We start from the raw sequence: 25,602 nt of genomic DNA, 5'->3' as shown, positions 1-25,602 counted from the left end.
TTTGATATTTTTAATTGGGAACATGTTGCACAATCCAGGTGTGGAAAGCTTAGACTTACCCAGAAAGACTCACAGCTGACTCAGGGGTGTGAATACTTATGTAAATTAGATGCATTTCCTTTTTAATAAAATACCAAACATTTCTAAAAACATGTTGTCAATATGGGGTAGTGTATAGATGGTTGAGAAAAAAACTATATTTAATATATTTTGAATTCAGGCTGTAAAAAAAAAAAATAAAGATTTATCAAAGCATTTGGAAGTAATAAGGATACAGCTGATCTGACTACTACAACAGCTTGAGGGTGGGAACTTGACAACTGTCATGTACAGAGTCTGCCAAATAAATTATGAGAGCAAAATGGCATGTTCATGATGTCAACAGTCAAACACCATTCAATTCCCAAACACATAAACAGAGTCAATAAGTAACTTTGATTTCTTTATTACTTTAAACAAAATACAGTTACAATCAGTTCATTGCTCAACAATCAGGGTGTACATTTGCAACTACCATTCTATACTTTAAAAAGGAGCAGCATACAGAAGAGCCTAGCCACTAAGAAAAGTATTTGCAAATCGGTAATGCAAACTGATTGGTTTATGAACATGCCGTTTAAAATCAACCGATGCAGTGCAATCAATGTGATCATATCTGTAACAACTTCCCTGTTAAATCTATTTGCTCTCCTCTTTAAAAAGTTCTCCTGGCTACACACTCATGCAAGAACAAACAAACAAAAAAATTGTTAAAGGGGGACAACATTCTACAATATGTTACATCAGCTTTTAGGAGTACAGTTTCAGTTGAAGACCTCTTGGTCTTGTGGTAATGTTCTGTAGCAAGAGTTTTGTGAACAATGTCTAGTGGCAACAACCAGGTCCTTCCATGGGGAAAACACTTCTGGTACCTAGTGACACAGGAAATTCGTGAAACGGAGAAATAGCTCGCTACCTAGTTAGTACAATCACTGAACTCAATTTAGATGGTACCTGAATATGTAAGCTGTCAACGTTATACAACACATCTACTATTTAAAAGTATATCCAACAACTGGTCTGCTTGAAAGTTAACTTTCAGTTTCTCTGGTAGCTAACAGGACTCCATTTTTCTTGCCAACAAGAAGCACAAGCCACAACACCGCCATGTTGAGACGAGGTTTCAACGTTTAATGTACTAAGTTAGTTGGTAGTAGCTAGCAATTAAGACGGGAAACAAAATGGTCCCCCAAAAAATAACATTAATTAACATTCAAGTATCCAACGAAATAAATGTATAGCAACGATATTGAAAAAAAAACGACCAGAGAATGTCATGAGCTGCTAGCTAACTGCTCCGTCCGAGCGCCAGACAGACAACTAGCTATGTCCAGCAGTGTTTTGACCATGTTGTATAAATTAAAGTTACATGCCAACTCAGCTAACTAGCAAGATTACGCAACATGTGTACAAATAACTTAAACAGTCCGGTAGCCAACTATCGTAACTGTATCAAAACTAACAAACTCCACGCCATCTTTTTTTCTATGAATTTACAGACTTAGCTAACGTATTTATACAACTGACCAACAGGGTAGCTAGTGACTGAGGTTGGCTAGTTAACTAACGTTACCTGGTCGCTCTGGATGCCATTTTGCTTGTAACTAGCTAGGTATATTAGCTAGATGTTTTCCTATTTAAAAAAGAAACACTAACTAGCTAGCCAATGCGTCTCTATTATACTCGGTGACATTTAAACAAAATCAGCGCCAAAAAATATATTTTTTTGTGTGCTAATTTTCCATCGTTAGTTACATAGCCTATTCAATGGCGGGTTTTTACAGTGCCCACAAAGGGGTAACGACGTTAGATGGCTGGCTAGCAACTAACATTAGCTACATCGTGCTAACTACTTAGCCAGGGGTAGGCAACCCTGGTCCTGGAGTGCCGACCTGAAAGAGTGTTAAATTGGGGCATCGCCGAAATGACCAATTAGTTGTTGGTCAGGTGTGGTGCCTAATTGGAACAAACTCTTATTTTCTGCGGCACTCCAGGAACAAGGTTGTCGACCCCTGATTTAGGCTAACGTGTAGGTAGGTAACTGTATTTTTAAAGGTGAACATTTGAACACCAACCAAACATTCTAGTACTACTATGTGGACATCTGATTTTACATAGACTTTGGCTTGCTAACTAGCAAGACACTTACCGCCAAAGCCAAGCTGTGTCACTTCGTTTTAGACGTGGCCTTCCAATCTCGTCCCTATTTCAGAATATAAATAAAATGTAGATAACATTAACGAAATTTGCTCTAAAAACGAGTATTTCAATCTTTCCCGTTTTAATTACGGTAAAGTCTTTCACCGTTATTGTATTAAACACCGCAGGCTTTTGTCGGATTTTCCCAGTTGAAGTACTTAAAATAACACTGATCACGCCGGCATGGTTTCCACTTGAGACCGAGGATTCTCGCGTAGTCCCGTAAAAAACAAAATGTTGTTGTAAAGTAACAGTAACTTCGACATCTTCTTAAAAAAGTAAGAAAAATAACTAGTTTTAACTGGTTTAAAAATAATATTAAGCTAAAAAACACTTTAAATATGTCTTTGATTTCCGAAAGGTCGAGGTAGGCCTCGTGAACGAGCTTCTTTTCCAAGAGTTGTAGTCGATCCAGAGCGAGACGAACGAGACAACACGGATTTTTTTTAAATTTTGCTTAGAGAGGAAAAAATAAGAATCGGTGAAGTTCGGCAAAAATCGGAAATAAGGCGGGTTTTTCCAACGCCATCGTATCTCTATAGCCATTGGTTAAGATCCGTGTATTAATGTATATTAATAACGTAATTGACCAACCACACTGCATTTTATTGAATATTTATAGAACTACAACCATATTTACATTGTAGCCCCGCCTCTGCTCTGTTCTCACCAATGGTGAGCATTTCTATCAATTTAGTGCCTACCTTATGTTTCAATTGGTTAAAGAAGAAAACGTAAGCTACAATTGGTCATGCGTCTTATGAAATTTATTATTCATGTTATGATCTTATGTAGCCAATTAACGTTTTACTACACAGATCCACAACCCGCCTCCTGACTGTTCAGCCCCTGCTTCGTTGAGTGTGTCAACCTGTACCAAAGTATCCAGTCTATATAAACACGCGTTGGCTACTTTCAAACTCAGATGCGCGTAGAGCGCACTGGAGTGTAGATCAGGAAAAGGGAAGGGGACAGCTGGTAGCCGTAGTGGATAGGAGTAAAACGTAAATAAATAGACTCCAAGGGCAATAACCAACGTGGGTCTTCGTGATATCGCCTTCGGAGACATTCCGGTCACCGTTGGCGGCCTGGCCAGAGTCCTGGTGGCATTTAAAGCTGTTCTTTCTTACAAAAGCGGCGTGCCGAGGGAGGACGCTTCTCTTTGAATAGACAGGATGCACGGACCGCCCTCCGGCGACAGCGCATGCCCATTGCGCCTCATCAAGCGAGTGCAATTCGGCATCATCAGCCCAGATGAGCTTGTAGGTTTTGCTTTGGGGTGGGGGGATTCGTTTACTTTATGAACGTTCTCACATTGATCTTACCTGTACATGATAATACCTAGAATGTATTATGACAATGAAATGGATGTAGCAATTCGTTTGCAGATAGCCTAGCTAGCTAAGCCATGTTGGAGCTTGAGCTAGCAACAGCATGTTGTAGGAAGTTCGACCAACTTTCAGCACACACAGTATTTTTCATCTGAGCTAAGCCATATCATGAATCAAACTCCCTTTTTATATTGAAAGTTCTACATGTAAACAAAGACAATTTTTAGCTACTTTTACTGAACTTGGCTATTTTGCTCTGCTATATTGTTCCCTAAAAGTTAAATGCACAAACATTAGTAAGTCTAGATGTTCCCTCTTGTTATGACCTACTATATGTGGGAGCTATATCGTAATAAAAGGTCACGTCAATAAAGTCAAAGTTATGCATGTTTTCTTTACTTTGTTTTATTCGTTTGGTATAATAGAATACGTTCTTTACACAGTCCTTAATCATTGCATTGTCAATTTCCTCGCCTCCAATTGATTTTCATCTAATGAGTTGGTCCTCACACAAGTGATTTGTCAGATAGTACCAATATTGGTTTAGAAATGCAACTGATCGAAGTGTACCACCATGTTCTAATTGAAGTGTAGGTACTGTCATATCTTGATTCAATTACTGATTTTGTAGCAGTTATTTATTTGAATTAGATTCCCATGTGGCCTGAAAGAGGTTGGTTTGAGAAATATGTAAGCCATTTTACAATGTCTGCGTAAACTTGTGACAGCTTTACTGTTTTGTGTATGTACTTGGGCTGTTCATATTTTGGAACCGGATTTGATGTTGACCATGGATGTGTCACTGTAGAAACGGATGTCGGTCACAGAAGGGGGAATCAAGTACCCCGAGACCACAGAAGGAGGACGTCCTAAACTTGGTGGGCTGATGGACCCCAGACAAGGGGTCATCGAACGATCCGGAAGGTGTCAAACGTGTGCAGGTACCGAAAGTTACCAGGCAGTCAATTTTCATCTCCCGAAAGTTACCAGGCAGTCAATTTTCATCTCAATGATAATAAAACACTTGTTTTGAATTTGATAGTGTTTTTGTAAATTTATTCTCAAACCCAAACAGGTGTGTGTAAGGTTAGGTCACCACTACTGTATTGGGATGTTGTCAACAAAGCATTGTTGTTTTTGCTATTCAGGCAACATGACAGAATGCCCGGGCCACTTCGGCCACATAGAGCTGGCAAAGCCTGTCTTCCACGTGGGTTTCGTCAACAAGATCATGAAGGTCCTCCGATGTGTCTGCTACTCGTGCTCCAAGCTTCTGGTGGACACGGTCAGTAACCCTCCATTCCTAACTCATATCACTACCTACAGTGCAGCTACGCAACCTATATGTAACATTTACTAATCCGCTCCAGCATTCGATTCTCTTGTGAGGCTAACGGAAATTGACCAACACTATACCTCCAAACATCTGCGCTGCACAGCATACACACAGAATATATAGCAGTACATTAACTCCTGATATATCTAATTGATTGTCATTTTATGGGTATAAGCACTATGGAATAAATCACGCTAATGATTGCATATTAGTCCTGGGAATTGCATTACACATATTCCAATGACTTGTTGATTTTTTTTATTTTATTTTATTTAACTAGGCAAGTCAGTTAAGAACAAATTCTTATTTTCAATGACGGCCTAGGAACAGTGGGTTAACTGCCTTGTTCAGGGGCCTAACAACATATTTTTACCTTGTCAGCTCGGGATTCGATCTAGCAACCTTTCGGTTACTGGCCCAATGCTCTAACCACTAGGCTACCTGCCACCCCTTAAATTATGTGATGGTCTTTCCTTCCTTCTAGAATAACCCAAAGATCAAAGACATCCTGCAGAAGTCCAAGGGGCAGCCCAGGAAGCGTCTGACCCACGTGTACGACCTGTGTAAAGGCAAGAACATCTGCGAGGGCGGAGAGGAGATGGACAACAAGTTTGGAGTGGACCAGCAGGAGCACGACAGTGAGGACATCACTAAGGAGAAGGTACTTTCACCGGGGATGCTTGTCGACATGTCATTTGTAGGCCATCGATACTTAAAACATGTATTTTGTTTTGTTCTCTTTGCTGCATCTCCCTTAGTAACATCTGTCTGATTCTGTTTCCTCTTGTAACACACACCCTCTCACTCTCTCCCATGCACACACACTCTCTCCCTGACACTCCCAGGGCCACGGTGGCTGTGGGCGCTACCAGCCGCGTATCCGCCGGTCGGGCCTGGAGCTGTACGCTGAGTGGAAGCACGTGAACGAGGACTCACAGGAGAAGAAGATCCTGCTGAGCCCAGAGCGCGTCTACGAGATCTTCAAGCGTATCTCGGACGAGGAGGATGTCATCCTGGGCTTGGACCCCAAGTACTCCCGGCCCGAGTGGATGATCGTCACAGTACTCCCCGTGCCGCCACTGGCTGTCCGGCCCGCCGTCGTCATGCAGGGCTCTGCTCGTAACCAGGTGGGCCTGGAAAGACTAACTGTTAAAGAGAAAGTTTGAGATTGTTTAAGTTTTACCTCTGTTTAACCACATTGTGTTCTTTTTGTTTCTTTCGCCCAGGACGACTTGACACACAAGCTGGCCGACATCGTCAAGATCAACAACCAGCTGCGGCGGAACGAGCAGAGCGGCGCGGCGGCCCACGTCATCGCTGAGGACGTGAAGCTGCTGCAGTTCCACGTGGCCACCATGGTGGACAATGAGCTGCCAGGCCTGCCCAGGGTACGCACAGCTGCAGTGACACTTGAGAGGGCACCAATTGGCACAACATTACTGTACTTCTTACCCATGCCGATTTGTCGTGTTACTATAAAGATTTACTCTTACTGTTTTTGTTTGAATTGAAGACTATTAAATTAGAACTAACACCAAATAACATTTCAGAACACATAGAAAAATAAATTCAGACTATTGGATGCTTTAAAAGTGTTATTTTGTTAAACTGAAAAGACAGACAACTATTCAATAACTGGGTTTATTTCATTTTCAATGATTACTGATAGTTGTAAAGGATAATCTGTTCTGAATATGCCTGTGCTGATCTCTGACTTAATCTCAACTCCCAGGCGATGCAAAAATCGGGCCGCCCACTCAAATCCCTCAAACAGCGTCTGAAGGGGAAGGAGGGGCGAGTCCGAGGTAACTTGATGGGGAAACGTGTGGACTTCTCCGCCCGAACCGTCATCACCCCCGACCCCAACCTCCAGATCGACCAAGTGGGCGTCCCGCGCTCCATCGCAGCCAACATGACCTTCCCAGAAATCGTCACACCCTTTAACATTGACAGGTACACCCTGAAACGTTGACATCTACCTATATTTAATTGAGATAAAGTCATTGATTAAACTGACAGAATTGTGTATTGGTTATAATGCTGGGTGTCCTATATGTCTCCAGGTTACAGGAGCTGGTGCGCAGAGGCAACAGCCAGTATCCCGGAGCCAAATATATAATCCGCGACAACGGGGACAGAATCGACCTGCGGTTTCACCCCAAACCAAGTGACCTTCACCTCCAGATTGGCTACAAGGTAACTCTCAAAAGACAAGATGGTCGTTATTTATCATGGAATGTTTACTAAGGAATATGATTGACATGAACTTGATGTAATGCAATATCACTTTTATAAACTCATTTTTGTCACCCTAAGGTGGAAAGACATATGTGCGACGGTGACATCATTATCTTCAACAGACAGCCCACGCTACATAAAATGTCTATGATGGGGCACAGAGTCCGAATCTTGCCCTGGTCCACCTTTCGAATGAACCTCAGGTACTACTATCAAGTCCTGAATGATCCCTTCTGTCAGCCACACCCAGTTACAGGCCACGCCCAGTTACAGGCCACAGTAAACTCTGACAAGAATGTTGGGTAGAAAATTGATAAGGAACCTATTGTCGAGCAAATATAATTTCTCAACTTAAATTTTCGCAAATGAAAAGCAAATGTTAACGCATAAGACACATTACATATCATTGAACAGATGACATCAAACAGACCCTGGATGGTGACATTAACCACTCTGCCCCCCCCCCCCTCCCTCTTGCTCCACAGTGTAACCACACCGTACAATGCTGACTTTGACGGGGACGAGATGAATCTGCATCTACCCCAGTCCCTGGAGACGAGAGCTGAGATCCAGGAGCTTGCCATGGTGCCTCGGATGATCGTCACCCCCCAGTCCAACAGGCCCGTCATGGGCATCGTGCAGGACACCCTCACCGCGGTGCGCAAGTTCACCAAGAGGGATGTCTTCCTAGAGCGGGTAAGGAGGGCCACGTTAGGGATCGATCAGCTCAAAGTCGATGTTTGTCAGGAATTTTAGACATCAATACACGGCACTATGTTGTACATGTTGAACAAAATTGGAACACTTGTAAAAGTTGGAGTAAGATTGTTGAAGACGATCACAAACAACACACACACTTTGAAAAAACACTCATCTTCCTACACTCATTCTGGAACATGATCTGTCCCCCAGGGCGATGTGATGAACCTCCTGATGTTCCTGTCCACGTGGGACGGCAAGGTGCCCCAGCCAGCCATCCTGAAGCCCCGGCCGCTTTGGACGGGCAAGCAGATCTTCAGCCTCATCATCCCGGGCCACATCAACGCCATCCGAACACACAGCACCCACCCAGACGAGGAGGACAGTGGGCCATACAAACACATCTCCCCTGGGGACACCAAGGTAAAATACTGAACACTCAGCTGGCTAAACACCCTGAAATGCTATGAGGATTTGTAGGAAAAAATCCTCTTGTATTGTTAGTGTGTGTAGAATCCAGGGTCTTATTTCTGTCATTGTGTACATCCCAGGTGATAGTGGAGAATGGAGAGCTGATCATGGGCATCCTGTGTAAGAAGTCCCTGGGTACCTCTGCTGGCTCCCTGGTCCACATCTGCTTCCTGGAGATGGGCCACGACGTCACCCGCCTCTTCTACTCCAACATCCAGACGGTGGTCAATAACTGGCTGCTCATTGAGGGTAAGGACCTGGGTTGGGCTGAGCTGGGTGGGCACTGGAAGAGGGCATCAGTGGGTGGAATGGTCAGATTAGGAAAAGGCAACTCATTTTAAAACCACTTGAAGTAAAAAATTAACTGGTTCCATTTTGAGGTTAAACTAATCTAAATGCAGATATTTTAGTCAATATTACCTCCATTTGTTCTTAATATTCATATACTCTCTAGGTGCCTCTATTGGTATTGGTGATTCTATTGCTGACGCAAAGACTTACCTTGACATTCAGAACACCATCAAGAAGGCCAAGCAGGATGTAATAGAGGTAAGTCCCTTCTCCCATCGGTAGCTTTCTTCAAAGTTCCAGAATATTCCTTGAAAATAATTCCTCTTGTACTCATGATGGGGAAATCCACTGAAAATTCCTTGGAAAAAATATAGAATGGAATAGAATAGATGTGATCCCTAGCCAAGCTCTGCTATCTAACTCCGTCACATTTTCTTCCTGTATTCCTCTCCAGGTCATTGAGAAGGCCCACAACAACGAGTTGGAGCCCACCCCTGGTAACACGCTGAGGCAGACCTTTGAGAACCAGGTGAATCGCATCCTGAACGACGCTCGTGACAAAACGGGTTCCTCCGCCCAGAAGTCCCTGTCTGAGTACAACAACTTCAAGTCCATGGTGGTGGCAGGCTCCAAAGGCTCCAAGATCAACATCTCTCAGGTATGCCCAGGGGTCTTTAAAAAAAAAAAAAACAGGGCTGTGTTCAGTAGGGAGAACATTTTGAAACGGGCAGGGACTACCTCAACCTATCCAATAAGAAATGCACATTTTGTTTCCCATTACAAATGTTTTAAAACGTTTCACTAGGGTCTGCTCTACCGAACACGACCCAGGGTTGTTTCAGACATCAATGGGTTTTTGATTGGCACAGAATCATTGGCACTTTATTCCTGTATGGTTGACGGCAGAAAACAGTCCTCAATTTACACCCACTAACTTCAATTGTCTTCTTTGTCTAATCATCTCTCTCTCTGTGGCTCTCAGGTTATTGCTGTGGTGGGGCAGCAGAACGTGGAGGGTAAACGTATCCCCTTCGGCTTCAAGCACCGCACGCTCCCCCACTTCATCAAGGATGACTACGGCCCTGAGAGCAGAGGCTTCGTGGAGAACTCGTACCTGGCTGGCCTCACGCCCACCGAGTTTTTTTTTCACGCCATGGGAGGTAGAGAGGGGCTTATTGACACGGCTGTGAAGACCGCCGAAACTGGTGAGTGAAGGGGCTGAGGCATGAGAGATGTTAGGGACAGAGACGGGGAGAGGGAAGGGGTAGGGGTTAGGGTCAGACTGGTGGGGGGAAGGGCAAGAAGTTAGGTGCAGTGTTTAAGCTGGTTAGAAGCACTGGTTAATGAAGCAGTGAAGGTTACGACCCCGGCACGATTAGGGAGAGGAGACTAGCAACGTGATCACATAGCTAGTTGACTCGGTGGTTGAAATGCTCTTCGAACCTCTTTCCTCATCTGGTTCCATCAGGTTATATCCAGCGTCGTCTGATCAAGTCCATGGAGTCTGTGATGGTGAAGTACGACGCCACCGTGAGGAACTCCATCAACCAGGTGGTGCAGCTGCGCTACGGAGAGGACGGCCTGGCCGGGGAGGCTGTGGAGTTCCAGAACATGGCCACGCTCAAACCCTCCAACAAGGCCTTCGAGAAGAAGTGAGTGGTGAAGGGAAGTGGGATTGCCGGGGAGGACGGCTAGAGTTTTGGGTGTGGTGTAATTCGGCTCACCTACCCCGGTACCAGATTTGTTTGAGCTGTCTTGCCAACGCCTAAGGTCATGGCAACAAGCATAGGAGTTAGCTGTATGGGAAAGACAGATCTGGGACCAGACTGGGGCTCTCACTGAATTCTGTGTTAATGTCATATTGCATCTTAGTCATTTGAGGATTCACTAAGGTTCTTGAACTAGTACAAGCCCTTCTTCTCGTAATGATTGACAGTGTAACGACAACCCCAAACACTGGATTTCATAGTCTCCACCTCTCCACGACCATCTTATTTATCACTAATGCCAACGCTCTTAAGGACAGCCACTCACTGTCCACAGGCCACACATCCAGGGTCAACTGGCTTAACTCTCCACTGTCAGTCTGTCGGTCTCCCCTCTTATCTCGTCCCTCGCTAAACTTCCTCCCTTGACCACTAGGTTCAGGTTTGACTGCACCAATGAGCGGGCGCTGCGGCGCACCCTGCAGGAGGACGTTGTGAAGGACGTGATGACCAACGCCCAGGTGCAGAGTGCCCTGGAGAGAGAGTATGAAAAGATGAAGGATGACAGAGAGATTCTGAGGGCCATCTTCCCCACTGGGGACAGCAAGGTGAGAGGGAGACTGAGACTCACGCGCACACAAGCATATTAACACACAATGGCTTATTTGCGCATCTCCAGATTCTCCACACATGCACACTCATTCACTTCCATGTACTCCCAGGAACTTTCCCACTCCCACATGTCACCACTGCAAGCATATCCCACTGATTCAGCCCAATGCATGAACTTCTTTAGTATTGTAAAGACCTATGTCCCTGCTCCCCACTAGGTGGTGCTGCCCTGCAACCTGGCCAGGATGATCTGGAACGCCCAGAAGATCTTCAGGATCAACCCCCGCACCCCCACAGACCTCAACCCCCTACGAGTGGTAGAGGGTGGGTACCACAATCATACACTCTGCAGCCACCATAGACCCATATTGTAGACCGTCTAAAGATGTGCCATATAGTCAAAGTCAGAGCCAGAACACTTCTGTTTTTAACCCAGGGACTGATTCAGACCTGGGACACCAGGTGAGTGCAATTATAACTATAGTTAGAAACGCAAAGCAGACCGGTATTGATTAGCCCTGGTCTAAGTTGTAAAAGGTTGATGCCATTCATTTTCTATGGCCACTTGGATTGTGAATAGGCCTCTGAGCTATCACACCATCACATGAAGTGACCGTGATAGGTGAAAGTTGATCACACCCATTGTCAACCATGTCATTCATTGGAATGATTGACAAATCATGTGGACAAAGTGATTCTAGTCTGGCCTGTGGCCTGCCCCAAGCTGCACTCCGTACAGACGGCTATATAAAGCTTCTGGTGCCCGACCATATTCCTAACGCTATGAAGACTAGGGTGCTGAGAGAGATGGTGTGATCCTTTACTCAGTACTGCACTACAAGGAGTACGGTATTGTGCTTCAAGGGCCCTATTCAGACTTGGAAGTAAGTTGACTTGAGATGTACTGAAGTCAGAAAAAGTTGGACTTAAGTCCATGTTTTATTAACTTAAATCCACGTTAAGTCTACGTATCTCATGCCTGAATTGGGCACCGAGGGCCTCGGTCACAGTGACATTTGTTGTCATGAAGACAAAGACGTGTTGTGTTAGAAGACCATAGCACTTGATATGCCACAGTAAGAGGTTACCCGATTCATTTTGTCATTCCAATGACTAACCTTTTGGTGTACAATGCATCTATCTAGAGTCTAAAAATAAAGACTTGCTGCACTTCGTTCAGTAACTAAGTAAATGTTGTTGACACATCTGCCATCTTGGTACCAAATTTCTCTCGCAAAAAGCAATTTTAACTCGCCCACTAAGCCATGCTAAATAATCCTAAAATAAAATGACACGGTCTGACATTCTAAAACGTCTTCCCGCTCTTTTACATGCCGCAGGTGTCCAGGAGCTGAGTAAGAAGCTGGTGATTGTGAACGGCGAGGACCACCTGAGCAGACAGGCCCAGCAGAACGCCACCCTCCTCTTCAACATCCACCTGCGCTCCACGCTCAGCTCCCGACGCATGACAGATGAATTCCGACTGAGCACTGAGGCTTACGACTGGCTACTGGGGGAGATCGAGAGCAAGTTCAACCAGTCTATTGTGAGTAGAGCTATACACACACAGCATGCTGGGACCTTCCCCACTGGAAGGGGGAGGGTCAACACCAAAACTGGCTGCTATGAACTAAAGATGTTATTAGATTGAAATGGACAGTGTAAAGGTGTAGAAAACCAAGCTTAGAGCTTGATGGGATATTTTTTTATTTCAGTAATCTAATTAAATCATAATAATTTAATGTAATTACTTCTCTACCTCCCTCTCTGTCCTCTAGGCCCATCCGGGTGAGATGGTGGGGGCGTTAGCCGCCCAGTCGCTGGGAGAACCCGCCACCCAGATGACCCTGAACACCTTCCACTACGCTGGTGTGTCGGCCAAGAACGTCACTCTGGGTGTGCCGCGTCTCAAGGAGTTGATCAACATCTCTAAGAGGCCCAAGACCCCCTCCCTCACCGTGTTCCTGCTGGGCCAGGCGGCCCGCGACGCCGAGAGGGCCAAGGATATCCTCTGTCGGCTGGAACACACCACCCTCAGAAAGGTGAACAGTGGAGAATGTGATGTGGTGGACCACAGTCAATAACTTTAGGCCAACTATCTCCTTTCTTAGGTTGTTCCTTTTCTTTGCGTACTGATTTTACAACAATTAACAACGCTCTCCTCCTCTCTCCAGGTGACTGCCAACACAGCCATCTACTATGACCCTAACCCCCAGAGCACGGTGGTGACGGAGGACCAGGAGTGGGTCAACGTCTACTATGAGATGCCTGACTTTGACGTGACTCGCATCTCCCCCTGGCTCCTCCGCATCGAGCTCGACCGCAAACACATGACTGACCGCAAGCTGACCATGGAGCAGATCGCAGAGAAGATCAATGCAGGTGGGGATGAGTGAACACAAGCAAACACCGCTTGATGGATCTATAATGAAGTGTTGTAAGTAAAAAGGACCATATAATCCCTATACAACCTATTGCAAAATGCAACCTCTTTTCTCCCTGAAGGTTTCGGAGATGATCTGAACTGTATATTCAATGACGACAACGCCGAGAAGCTGGTCTTGCGAATTCGCATCATGAACAGCGACGAGAACAAGTTCCATGAGGATGAGGAAGTGGTGGACAAGATGGACGACGACGTGTTCCTGAGGTGCATCGAGTCCAACATGCTGACGGACATGACACTGCAGGGCATCGAGCAGATCAGCAAGGTAACCGAGGGGTCACATGCGCACACACACACACACTCAACATACACACACACACTCAAAATACACCATCAGGTCTGATTTCTTAACTTCACTAGGGCACCATTTTACATCTAAGCACCTAATACTCTTAGCTACCTCCCTTATCGTTTACTACATTACCATCTAATACTCTTAGCTACCTCCCTTATCCTTTACTACATTACCATCTAATACTCTTAGCTACCTCCCTTATCCTTTACTACATTACCATCTAATACTCTTAGCTACCTCCCTTATCCTTTACTACATTACCATCTAATACTCTTAGCTACCTCCCTTATCCTTTACTACATTACCATCTAATACTCTTAGCTACCTCCCTTATCCTTTACTACATTACCATCTAATACTCTTAGCTACCTCCCTTATCCTTTACTACATTACCATCTAATACTCTTAGCTACCTCCCTTATCCTTTACTACATTACCATCTAATACTCTTAGCTACCTCCCTTATCCTTTACTACATTACCATCTAATACTCTTAGCTACCTCCGTTATCCTTTACTACATTACCATCTAATACTCTTAGCTACCTTCCTTATCCTTTACTACATTACCATCTAATACTCTTAGCTACCTCCCTTATCCTTTACTACATTACCATCTAATACTCTTAGCTACCTCCCTTATCCTTTACTACATTACCATCTAATACTCTCAAAATCGAATCAAATGTTATTTGTCATATGCGCCGATTACAACAGGTGTAGACCTTACCGTGAAATGCTTACTTACAAGCCCTTAACCAACAATGCAGTTCAAGACATAGTTTACTTACTAAATAAACTAAAGTAAAAAAAGAAAATTAAAATGATCACAATAAAATAACAAGGCTATATACAGGGGGTACTGGTACCGAGTCAATGTGCGGGGGTACAGGTTAGTCCAGGTAATTTGTACATGTAGGTAGGGGTAAAGTGACTATGCATAGATAATAAACAGAAAGTAGCAGCGGTGTAAAAACAAAGGGGGGGGGGGGGGGGGGGTTGGTTAATGTAAATAGTCTGGGTGGCCATTTGATTAATTGTCCAGCAGTCTTATGGCTTGGGGTAGAAGCTGTTTAAGAGCCTTTTGGACCTAGACTTGGCGCTCCGGTACCGCTTGCCGTGCGATAGCAGAGAGAACAGTCTATGACTTGGGTGACTGGAGTCTTTGACAATTTTTGGGGCCTTCCTCTGACACCGCCTAGTATATAGGTCCTGGATGGCAGGAAGCTTGGCCCCAATGATAGACTGAGCCGTACTCACTACCCTCTGTAGCACCTTATGTTTGGATGTCGAGCAATTGCCATACCAGGCTTTGATGCAACCGGTCAGAATGCTCTCGATGGTGCAGCTGTATAACATTTTGAGGATCTGGGGACCCATGCCAAATCTTTTCAGTGTCCTGAGGGGGAAAAGGTTGTGTCGTGCCCTCTTCACAACTGTCTTGGTGTGTTTGGACCATGATAGTTTGTTGGTGATGTGGATGCGAATTGGAGTGGGTCTAGGGTTTCCGAGATGATGGTGTTGATGTGAGCCATAACCAGCCTTTCAAAGCACTTCATGGCTTCTGACGTGAGTGCTACTGGGCGAGAGTCATTTAGGCAAGTTACCTTCGCTTTCTTGGGCACAGGGACTATAGTGGTCTTCTTGAAACATGTAGGTATTACAGACTCGGTCAGGGAGAGGTTGAACATGTCTGTGAAGACACTTGCCAGTTGGTCCGTGCATGATCTGAGTACACGTCCTGGAAATCCGTCTGGCCCCGCGGCCTTGTGAATGTTGACCTGTTTTAAGTGCTTGCTCACATCGGCTACAGAGAGTGTAATCACACAGTCGTCCGGAACAGCTGGTGCTCTCATGCATGCTTCAGTGTTGCTTGCCTCGAAGCGAGCATAAAAGGCATTTAGCTCGTCTGGTAGGCTCGCTTCACTGGGCAACTCGCGGCTGGTGTCCCTTTGTATCCGTTTGCAAGCCCTGCTGCATCCGACGAGCGTCAGAGCCGGTGTAGTAGGATTCAATCTTAGTCCTGTATTGATGCTTTGCCTGTTTGATGGTTCATCTGAGGGCATAGTGAGATTTCTTATAAGCGTCCGGATTACTTAACCGCTTCTTGAAAGCGGCAGCTCTAGCCTTTAGCTTGGTGCGAATGTTGCCTGTAATCCATGGCTTCTGGTTGGGATATGTACGTACGGTCACTGTGGGGACGACGTCGCCGATGCACTTACTAATGAAGCTGGTGACTGAGGTGGTATACTCCTCAATTCTATTGGATGAATCCCGGAACATATTCCAGTCTGTGCTAGCAAAACAGTCATGTAGCGTAGCATCCGCGTCATCTGACCACTTCTGTATTGAGCGAGTCACTGGTACTTCCTGCTATAGTTTTTGGATAGAATTATGGTCAGATTTGCCAAACGGAGGGCGAGCTTAAGTTTCTGTGTGTGGAGTAAAGGTGGTCTAGAGTTTTTTTTTTTTTTTTTTTCACTGGTTGCACATGTGACATGCTGGTAGAAATGAGGTAAAACTGATTTAAGTTTACCTGCATTAAAGTCCCCGGCCACCAGGAGCGCCGCTTCTGGATGAGCATTTTCATGTTTGCTTATAGGCTTTTGCACTCAACGAGCTGTATAAAGCCATAAGCAGTCAGCTTTGTTTGTGGCGGTAAATAGACTGCTGCGAAAAATATAGATAGTGTGGTCTACCTCGAGACTTCCTTAATATTAGACATTGCACACCAGCTGTTATTGACAAATAGACACACCTTGTCTTACCAGACGTACCTCACTTATCTACCTCTTAGCTACTACCTCTCTTATCCTTTACTACATTACCATCTAATACTCTAAGCTACCTCCCTTATCTGTTACTACATTATCACTGACTTAACACACACTGGTTGACCTAAACAATATGGCTGAAACCTATCCAGATCGTTAACCCATCAGCTATTGATCTTCATCCTGTCTGTCTCCTCTCCCTAGGTGTACATGCACTTGCCCCAGACCGACAACAAGAAGAAGATCATCATTACAGAGGAGGGAGAGTTCAAGGCCCTGCAGGAGTGGATCCTGGAGACAGATGGCGTGGGTCTGATGAGGGTCCTCAGTGAGAAGGACGTGGACCCTGTCAGGACCACCTCCAACGATATTGTAGAGATCTTCACGGTACGGATAGATTCCATAGTTACCGATACCTACACTAGTTGTGATAGTTACCGATAGCTATGATGGCAACCGATTGCTACGGTAGTTATGATGGCGTTACGAAACCGATTAACTAGCCTGCTAATATTGTTGCACTCGCTAAGACTAGGGGTCGTAGGCCTAGGTACATGGTCTGTAACCAAAATGTGTGCATTAATGTGAGAAATCAGCATTTGAGGACCGTGTTGGATGCACATGTGCCCAGGGAGACAACAGCCTTCTGTTGTGTCCAGGGCCAACTCTGTCTTGACTCCTTTGGGTCGGTGAGCCCTAGTGAATTATGTTAGGATGGTGACAGAAACCAATAGATACAGAAAGGAAAACTACAAACAGGCATGCCTAAAAAATCTAACAAATGGTCTAATGGCCACCAAACTCACAGCTTGCAAGCTGGGACATTGACTCACAATCTTAAATGATAACAAAGTTTAAAAAAAAAAAAAAAAAAAAAAGATATATACACACACAGTGCCTTTGGAAAGTATTCAGACCCCTTGACTTTTTCCACATTTTGTTAGGTTACAGCCTTATTCTAAAATTGATCGTATTGTTTTTTTCCCTCATCAATCTACATACAATACCCAATAATGACAAAGCAAAAACAGGTTTTAGAAGGGGGAAAAAACAGAAATATCACATTTACATAAGTATTCAGACCCTTTACTCAGGACTTTGTTGAAGCACCTTTGACAGCGATTACAGGTCGAGTTCCGGTCTCTGGCTGGGCCACTTAAGGACATTCAGAGACTTTTCCCAAAGCCACTCCTGCATTGTCTTGGCTGTGTGCTTAGGGTCGTTGTCCTGTTGAAAGGTGAACGTTCACCCCATCTGAGGTCCTGGGTGCTCTGGCGCAGGTTTTCATCAAGGATCTCTGTATTTTGCTCTGTTCATCTTTGCCTCAATCCTGACTAGTCTCCCAGTCCCTGCCTCTGAAAAACATCCCCACAGTATGATTCTGACACCACCATGGTTCACTGTAGGGATGGTGCCAGGTTTCCTCCAGACGTGACACTTGGCATTCAGGCCAAAGAGTTCAATCTTGCTTTCATCATAGCAGATAATCTTGTTTCTCAAGGTCTTAGTCTTCAGGTGCCTTTTGGCAAACTAAGCGGGCTGTCATGTGGCTTAGTCACTTGACCATAAAGGCCTGATTGGTGGAGTGCTGTGGAGATGGTTGTCCTTCTGGAAGGTTCTCGCATCTCCACAGAGGAACTCTAGCGCTCTGTCAGTCACCATCGGGTTCTTGGTCACTGCCCTGACCAAGGCCCTTCTTCCCCGATTGCTCAGTTTGGACGGGCGGCCACCTCTAGGAAGAGTCTTGGTGGTTCCAAACTTCTTCCACTTTAGAATGATGGAGGCCACTGGGACCTTCAATTCAGCAGAACCTTTTTGGTACCCTTCTCTAGATCTGTGCCTTGACACAATCCTGTCTCGGAGCTCTACGGACAAATCCTTTGACCTAATGGTTTGGTTTTTGCTCTGATATGCACTGTCAACTGTGGGACCTTATATAGACAGGTGTGTGCCTTTCCAAATCATGTCAATTGAATTGACCACAGGTGGACTCCAATCAAGTTGTAGAAACATCTCAAGGATGATCAATGGAAACAGGATGCACCTGTGCTCAATTTCGAGTCTCCTAGTAAAGGGTCTGAATACTTATGTAAATAAGGTATTTCTGTTTTACATTTTTAACAAATGAGCAAACATTTCAAAAAAATCTCTTTTCACTTTGTCATTATGGTGTATTGTGTGTAGATTGCTGAGGATTTTTATTTATTTAATACATTTTAGAATAAGGCTCTAACGTAACAAAATGTGGAGAAAGTCTACTGAGTACTTTCCGAAGGCACTGTATATATAAAAAATGTTACTCCACTGCTAAACCTGAAAAGTACATGAATTGCCGCATAGTGTAAACATGTCAGTATTTTTTGCGATATTCATAACTCATTCCCCTCCTCCTTTCTAGGTGCTGGGTATTGAGGCTGTACGTAAGGCGCTGGAGAGGGAGTTGAACCACGTCATCTCCTTTGACGGTTCCTACGTCAACTACCGCCACTTGTCGTTGCTTTGCGACACCATGACGTGCCGCGGTCACCTGATGGCTATCACACGTCATGGCATCAACAGACAGGACACGGGACCTCTCATGAAGTGCTCCTTTGAGGAGACGGTAAGAGTCACGTGAGGGGACAGGGAGAAGTGGAAGGGCGGGGGGAGGATGTTGCAGAGGTATTGGTGTAAGTTTTTTATTTTTTTGAGAAAAGGGGGCCTCCTGTTCTTACACTCCCTCCCTGTCCCAGGTGGATGTGCTGATGGAGGCGTCATCCCACGGGGAGAGTGACCCAATGAAGGGTGTGTCTGAGAACATCATGCTGGGCCAGCTGGCCCCCTGCGGGACGGGCTGCTTTGACCTGCTGCTGGACGCTGAGAAGTGCAAATACGGCATGGAGATCCCCACCAACATCCCCGGTATCAGCGTGGCTGGACGTGAGTGGCCACAAATATTCCACACAGTGAATAATAAAATTAAGCAAGAATTGAAATGGAATTGTTCACCCTGTGGACATTTTTAATCACCAAATTTACATTTTCGATTGTATGTTGAAATGTATTGGTGTTGACTCATTGAACAACATAGACAACATAGGAAATGTGTACATGTATGTTCTCAGAATGTCTGTTTGACTTCAAAGTATCCATGCGTTTATCAACTCATGTATATGGATACATCTCAATGAAGATAGATTATAAAGTATGCGCATATGAAATGTGGTCTAAAATGTGTCTTCCTTTCCACAGCCACCGGAATGTTCTTTGGCTCGGCGCCCAGCCCCATGAGTGGCATGTCCCCAGCCATGACCCCCTGGAACACTGGAGCCACCCCCGCCTATGGTGCTTGGTCCCCCAGCATTGGTAAGGCTCAACCTGGGTGGACTTTGACAATATCCAGGGGGTACAGCATGGTCCATCCCACCTGCCACTGGACTGTTCCATTGACTCATGCCCTGACTCTACTGTTCTGTTGACTCATGCCCTGACTCTACTGTTCCGTTGACTCATGCCCTGACTCTACTGTTCCGTTGACTCATGCCCTGACTCTACTGTTCTGTTGGCTCATGCCCTGACTCTACTGTTCCGTTGACTCATGCCCTGACTCTCTCTACTGTTCCGTTGACTCATGCCCTGACTCTCTCTACTGTTCCGTTGACTCATGCCCTGACTCTCCCTACTGTTCCGTTGACTCATGCCCTGACTCTCTCTACTGTTCCGTTGACTCATGCCCTGACTCTCTCTACTGTTCCGTTGACTCATGCCCTGACTCTCTCTACTGTTCCGTTGACTCATGCCCTGACTCTCTCTACTGTTCCGTTGACTCATGCCCTGACTCTCTCTACTGTTCCGTTGACTCATGCCCTGACTCTCTCTACTGTTCCGTTGACTCATGCCCTGACTCTCTCTACTGTTCCGTTGACTCATGCCCTGACTCTCTCTACTGTTCCGTTGACTCATGCCCTGACTCTCTCTACTGTTCCGTTGACTCATGCCCTGACTCTCTCTACTGTTCCGTTGACTCATGCCCTGACTCTCTACTGTTCCGTTGACTCATGCCCTGACTCTCTCTACTGTTCCGTTGACTCATGCCCTGACTCTCTCTACTGTTCCGTTGACTCATGCCCTGACTCTCTCTACTGTTCCGTTGACTCATGCCCTGACTCTCTCTACTGTTCCGTTGACTCATGCCCTGACTCTCTCTACTGTTCCGTTGACTCATGCCCTGACTCTCTCTACTGTTCCGTTGACTCATGCCCTGACTCTTTCTGACCTCCAGGTAGCGGGATGACTCCCGGAGCAGCAGGCTTCTCTCCCAGCGCAGCGTCCGACGCCAGTGGCTTCTCTCCGGGCTACTCCCCGGCCTGGTCCCCTACCCCTGGATCTCCTGGGTCCCCAGGGCCAGCCAGCCCCTACATCCCCTCTCCAGGTTGGTCACCATACAAAACAACCAGTTTGGTTCGAAATACCAACTGACACTGGAGTGACTGCATTACCTTTTTCCATGTTATAAGAATAACACTGAAGCTTGATGTTATGTGTACAAGTTTTCTTTATTTCTCATGTCTCTACGTTTTTACTTTTCCAGGAGGTGCGATGTCTCCCAACTACTCACCCACCTCCCCGGCCTACGAGCCCCGCTCTCCTGGAGGATACACCCCCCAAAGCCCGGGCTACTCCCCAACCTCCCCCTCATACTCCCCAACCTCCCCCTCTTACTCCCCCACCAGCCCCAACTACAGCCCTACCTCCCCCTCGTACTCCCCAACCTCCCCCTCATACTCCCCAACCTCCCCCTCGTACTCCCCAACCTCTCCTAGTTACTCCCCCACGTCCCCCTCCTACTCCCCAACCTCCCCCTCGTACTCTCCAACCTCCCCTAGTTACTCCCCCACGTCCCCCTCTTACAGCCCTACATCCCCAAGCTACAGCCCTACATCCCCAAGCTACTCCCCCACCTCGCCTAGCTACTCCCCCACCTCACCCTCCTACTCCCCCACCTCACCCTCCTACTCCCCCACCTCACCCTCCTACTCCCCCACCTCACCCTCCTACTCCCCCACCTCACCCTCTTACTCCCCCACCTCTCCAAGCTACAGCCCCTCTTCACCCAACTACACCCCCACCTCCCCCTCCTACTCCCCCACCTCCCCCTCCTACTCCCCCACCTCCCCAAACTACACCCCCACCAGCCCCAACTACTCCCCGACCTCCCCCTCTTATTCCCCCACCTCCCCGTCCTACTCTCCCTCCAGCCCACGCTTCACCCCCCAGTCGCCCACCTACACCCCCAGTTCTCCCTCTTACAGCCCCAGCTCGCCCTCCTACTCACCCACCTCGCCCAAATACACCCCTACGTCTCCCTCTTACTCCCCCAGTTCTCCAGAGTACACCCCCACCTCCCCCAAATACTCCCCCACCTCGCCCAAGTACTCTCCGACCTCTCCCAAATACTCACCCACCTCCCCAACTTACTCACCGACGACGCCCAAGTACAGCCCCACTTCGCCCACCTACTCACCCACCTCGCCCACCTACACCCCCACCAGCCCCAAGTACTCCCCTACCTCCCCAACATACTCTCCAACCTCGCCCAAATACTCTCCCACCTCCCCTACCTACTCACCAACTAGCCCCAAAGGGTCCACCTACAGCCCCCTGTCTCCGGGCTACAGCAACCCCTCGCCCAGCTTCACCCTCACCAGCCCGGCCATCAGCCCAGACGACAGTGACGAGGAGAACAACTGAGGGAGCCAGGAGGAGTAGAGGTGGCTGAGGAGCCTCTCCCTGCCCCAATCCAAGCCCCTGGGCTGGATAACTGAAGGATAGCCTCTCTGCTAGAGGTGTCAGTGGTTTGGGTGGACAAAGAAGAAGAAAAAAAACCCTGGGCATCCCACTTGTGAATTTTATATTTTGGGGACCATTGTACCCCCAGCCTTGTCCAACTTGGGGGGTGGGGGGGGTCCCTAAAAATATTTCCTACTATTGTATTTGATAGACTTGAACAGTTTAGCCAGGAGAAATGGCTGCCTTTTGAACTAGAAGTTTTGTTTCTGTTATTAATTTTCATGCAGGGGGTTGAAGCAGAGTTCTAAGTACCTAGAGGAAAGCAGAGGGGAGGGAGATGTGGTTACCACGTTGACAAAAACCTCCCTCCTTTTCACCCCCCTGTTTCCCAGCACCCAGTCTCTCTCTGAACTTCACTGTTGGATGTATAGTTGTAGGGGAGAGTATTGCCAAAAGCCTTGAAAAATCTACCAGTGGATTGTATTTCTCTCCTTAAAAAGCATTTAAGCTTCCAAAAAAAAAAAAACAGTAGAAGAGTTGAGGTGATCTGTATTGCATATTTTACTAAAACTTATCTTTAGTTTTTCAGTTTTTCTAAATCTACAGTTGCTGTTTTGGTTGGAAGAAAAAATTGAGCTAATGTTTTTGATATATCAAATCTAATTTTATTTGTCACGTGCACCGAATACAACAGGTGTAGACCTTACGGTGAAATGCTTACTTACAAGCCTTTAACCAACAATGCAGTTCAAGAAATAGAGTTAAGAAAATATTTACTAAATAAACTAAAGAAGGCTGGCCAGCGTTGAGATGAACAGCATAAAAGATTACAAATGTGCAGTTCAGAACAGTGGAAGTAGAGTAGTAGAAAGGGTTGCCATGATACTGCAGGTGATAATGAATAGTTATATTCCTTGCAGCACAGTGAAGACTGCCTAGGACGACAGATGGTCAGGTCATGGATGCAGAAAGCCGAAAGGGAGATGTTGACGTACTGTCACCTTTCTATGACATTCCAAATAAACCCCTTTACCCTCACCCCAAAGACAAGCCTGAAAGATGTCAAAAAACAGCCACCAGCATCCCTGTGCTCTTCACCATTAGATGAGACTTGTGTACAACAGCAAAAAGCTGATTTTTCCAGCAAACTACTTCTTAAAACACTGGGAAGTATGAGGTTTATGAAAGACTTAGAATGGAATAATGAGATAATATTACTATTTGATTCTGTTTGGTTTTAGGAGAGAATGGGGCGTTTCTAATTGGAAGAGGGATACTAGTTGGTCGGTGTCCTTCTGTCATTGTTTATGAATGAGTAGCAACCTGTTAATACATTTTAATCATCCAGATTTAGGTTGAAGCGCTCTTATTTGAAATCCCTCCCACCTTTCAATAATGTGTTCCATAATTCTAATTAGCAAATGTAAATGAGTTCTCAATACTTTGTTCAATACTCGATCAATTTATTTAAGAAAGAAAAGAGAAACGTACTACTTGTGTGAATCAGTATAGAGGATAAATTGAGAATCCAATGATATTTTTTTTGTACGTTTTTTTTTCTCATTTCCTTCTGACTTGGTAAGAAGAGCTGTTTGCAAAGAGGGTCTGTGTTCAGGTACTTTGGATGAAGGGGCAGGGAACGGAAGGGGGTATGTTCGATTTCTCCCCGTAAGGGTCTCTTCCATTCTGTTTCCCAATCGACTTGTTCAGTTTCTGCCATTCCGGCTCCAAGTTGGTCCAAGATGGCCGCCGCGTTCTCGTTCAGTTGTAGAAAGGAACATTTTGCATGCAGTCCATTCGTGAGGCTTCCGCTAAGTGGCTCTACTACAGTTAAGGTAGAAAATTCAATATTCAGCTTAGTGTTTTCAGTTACGCTCTTGGCCACTGGAGGGCGACATAGGCCCTCAGTTGAGTTGACAAAACTTCTCTAGAAGCGTCAGTTTCAGTTCAGTGATTTTTAACAAAGGAGACCAGCCATTTCGGAGCACTTTTGGCCTCTAAATCCCCCTACCCACTACATTAGTGCGTCAGTGAATCCTTGAAGTTTATGAAAACCACGGACCAAGCATAGACAAACTTAACATTCACTTCCGGGTGCTCTTACACTTTACTAGGCCTAGTTTGATTGATGAAGTGGACAAGTGTTTGATTCTCTTGCCTGTATGACTATGGAACACAGATTGTTCAGTTTCCTCTGGTGTTCCCTCCAAGCAATAGGACAGGCATTTGATTGGACTAGCTGGCTTTCCCTCCCCCCCTCTTCATCCACAAGTGATACTGATTATTTTCTGAAATCCGTGTTTGTCCTTTTTTCTACCAGTGTATGTACCTGTGATTGGGAATCTCGGCGTGGGTGGGAGGGAAGGGGGTGGAGTACTGTATGGAACTGGGAGTCCTGAGGGAATGGAATTCGATCCCTGTGGACTTCCATGGTGGGACTGGTACTCGGATGCAGTCTGGAGTTGTCGGGATCTTAATCTGGTTCATGGTCGGGAACGTATTTGGTACAACTCGCCCTGTCTACCAAATGTGTTTCAACAGGAGTGATTTTGAATTGACTGGACTGTACCACCTGCATTGGATACAGGTATTGGCAATACACTGTTGAAATCCATGCAGTTGGTCTCTCCCATCATCGCCTCATGACATGGTGACTTTGTCCACTACCATCATATCCCATTGATTTACCTGTGTCGTCAATTCAAACATACCAGGACTCCTGGTTGTGTGTGTGTGTGTGTGTCGTAGGAGAGACAGGGTTTTCTTGAGTTGGAGAAAAGACTGGACAGGGTGTCTGGGGAAAATGAATGATTAAAATAAATTGCCACTGTATTGAAATCAATCCAATATGTCATTCTCTGTATGTTTTGTTTTTTGGACTTGAGAAAAATAAAGTTTTACTACAGGTTGTGTGTCTTATTTGTAAGAGTTGTTGTAAACTGAGTGATTTAACAAATCCCTTTTATATAAGTGGATATGTATAAGAGGAAGTATTCCATAGATCTTATCTTCTACTGGGTAAAACTAGAATTTGGGGTTAGGGAGAACGCATTCTGGATCTGAAGTTTTGATCAATAAACCCCATATGACTATACAATAAAACCGCTATAAGGGCTATTGGTTTCTTTTTCAGGGCACATCACTATAGATATCATAGCTACTGCAATACAATTAATCTCATCTAGTTAACAACCCTGCATGACAGGAGCGCTTGCTTCATTTCCTTACACATCTTCGCCTTGGTTTATGGTTTAGTGACATAGAGCCAGCTGTCACCATGGCTACAGATGTTAGGGCCTAGTTCCATTTCAAACATTAGCCGCTAACCCTAGCCCCTAAACATTCAGTGTCAAAAGATCTGGAAAATATGAATAGGTGAAAGAAACATGGTAGACAC

General features: G+C 45.6%; 1 protein-coding gene and 1 long non-coding RNA gene across 3 annotated transcripts; one reads left to right on the top strand and one right to left on the bottom strand.

The window, feature by feature from the left end:
- Window positions 1–429: 429 nt before the first annotated feature.
- On the bottom strand, window positions 430–2,907 carry LOC139534602 (uncharacterized). Of its 2 annotated transcripts, XR_011666972.1 has the most exons (3): window positions 2,344–2,824; window positions 2,189–2,242; window positions 430–911 (listed from the first exon to the last, which is right to left on the bottom strand). It is a non-coding gene; the product is annotated as an uncharacterized lncRNA (long non-coding RNA). The 2 variants fall into 2 exon arrangements; XR_011666971.1 differs by having other exon boundaries at window positions 2,189–2,907.
- A 164-nt stretch (window positions 2,908–3,071) lies between these two features.
- Window positions 3,072–25,111, top strand: LOC139534601 (DNA-directed RNA polymerase II subunit RPB1). The gene is made up of 28 exons (XM_071333866.1): window positions 3,072–3,500; window positions 4,378–4,510; window positions 4,718–4,854; window positions 5,390–5,566; window positions 5,751–6,032; window positions 6,132–6,293; window positions 6,638–6,858; window positions 6,969–7,101; window positions 7,222–7,346; window positions 7,629–7,839; window positions 8,056–8,265; window positions 8,394–8,562; window positions 8,768–8,862; window positions 9,059–9,262; window positions 9,587–9,809; window positions 10,073–10,256; window positions 10,747–10,918; window positions 11,141–11,246; window positions 12,263–12,468; window positions 12,701–12,964; window positions 13,097–13,304; window positions 13,428–13,633; window positions 16,641–16,823; window positions 18,835–19,038; window positions 19,169–19,355; window positions 19,668–19,781; window positions 20,698–20,847; window positions 21,007–25,111. Exons 1-28 carry the CDS (start codon window positions 3,414–3,416, stop codon window positions 22,164–22,166), a joined length of 5,913 nt encoding a protein of 1,970 aa, XP_071189967.1. The 5' UTR covers window positions 3,072–3,413; the 3' UTR covers window positions 22,167–25,111.
- The last annotated feature ends 491 nt before the right edge of the window (window positions 25,112–25,602 follow it).

Source organism: Salvelinus alpinus, chromosome 11 (genome assembly GCF_045679555.1).
Source record: "Salvelinus alpinus chromosome 11, SLU_Salpinus.1, whole genome shotgun sequence".
Taxonomy (NCBI): domain Eukaryota; kingdom Metazoa; phylum Chordata; class Actinopteri; order Salmoniformes; family Salmonidae; genus Salvelinus; species Salvelinus alpinus.
This window is presented reverse-complemented; position numbering and strand designations above follow the sequence as displayed.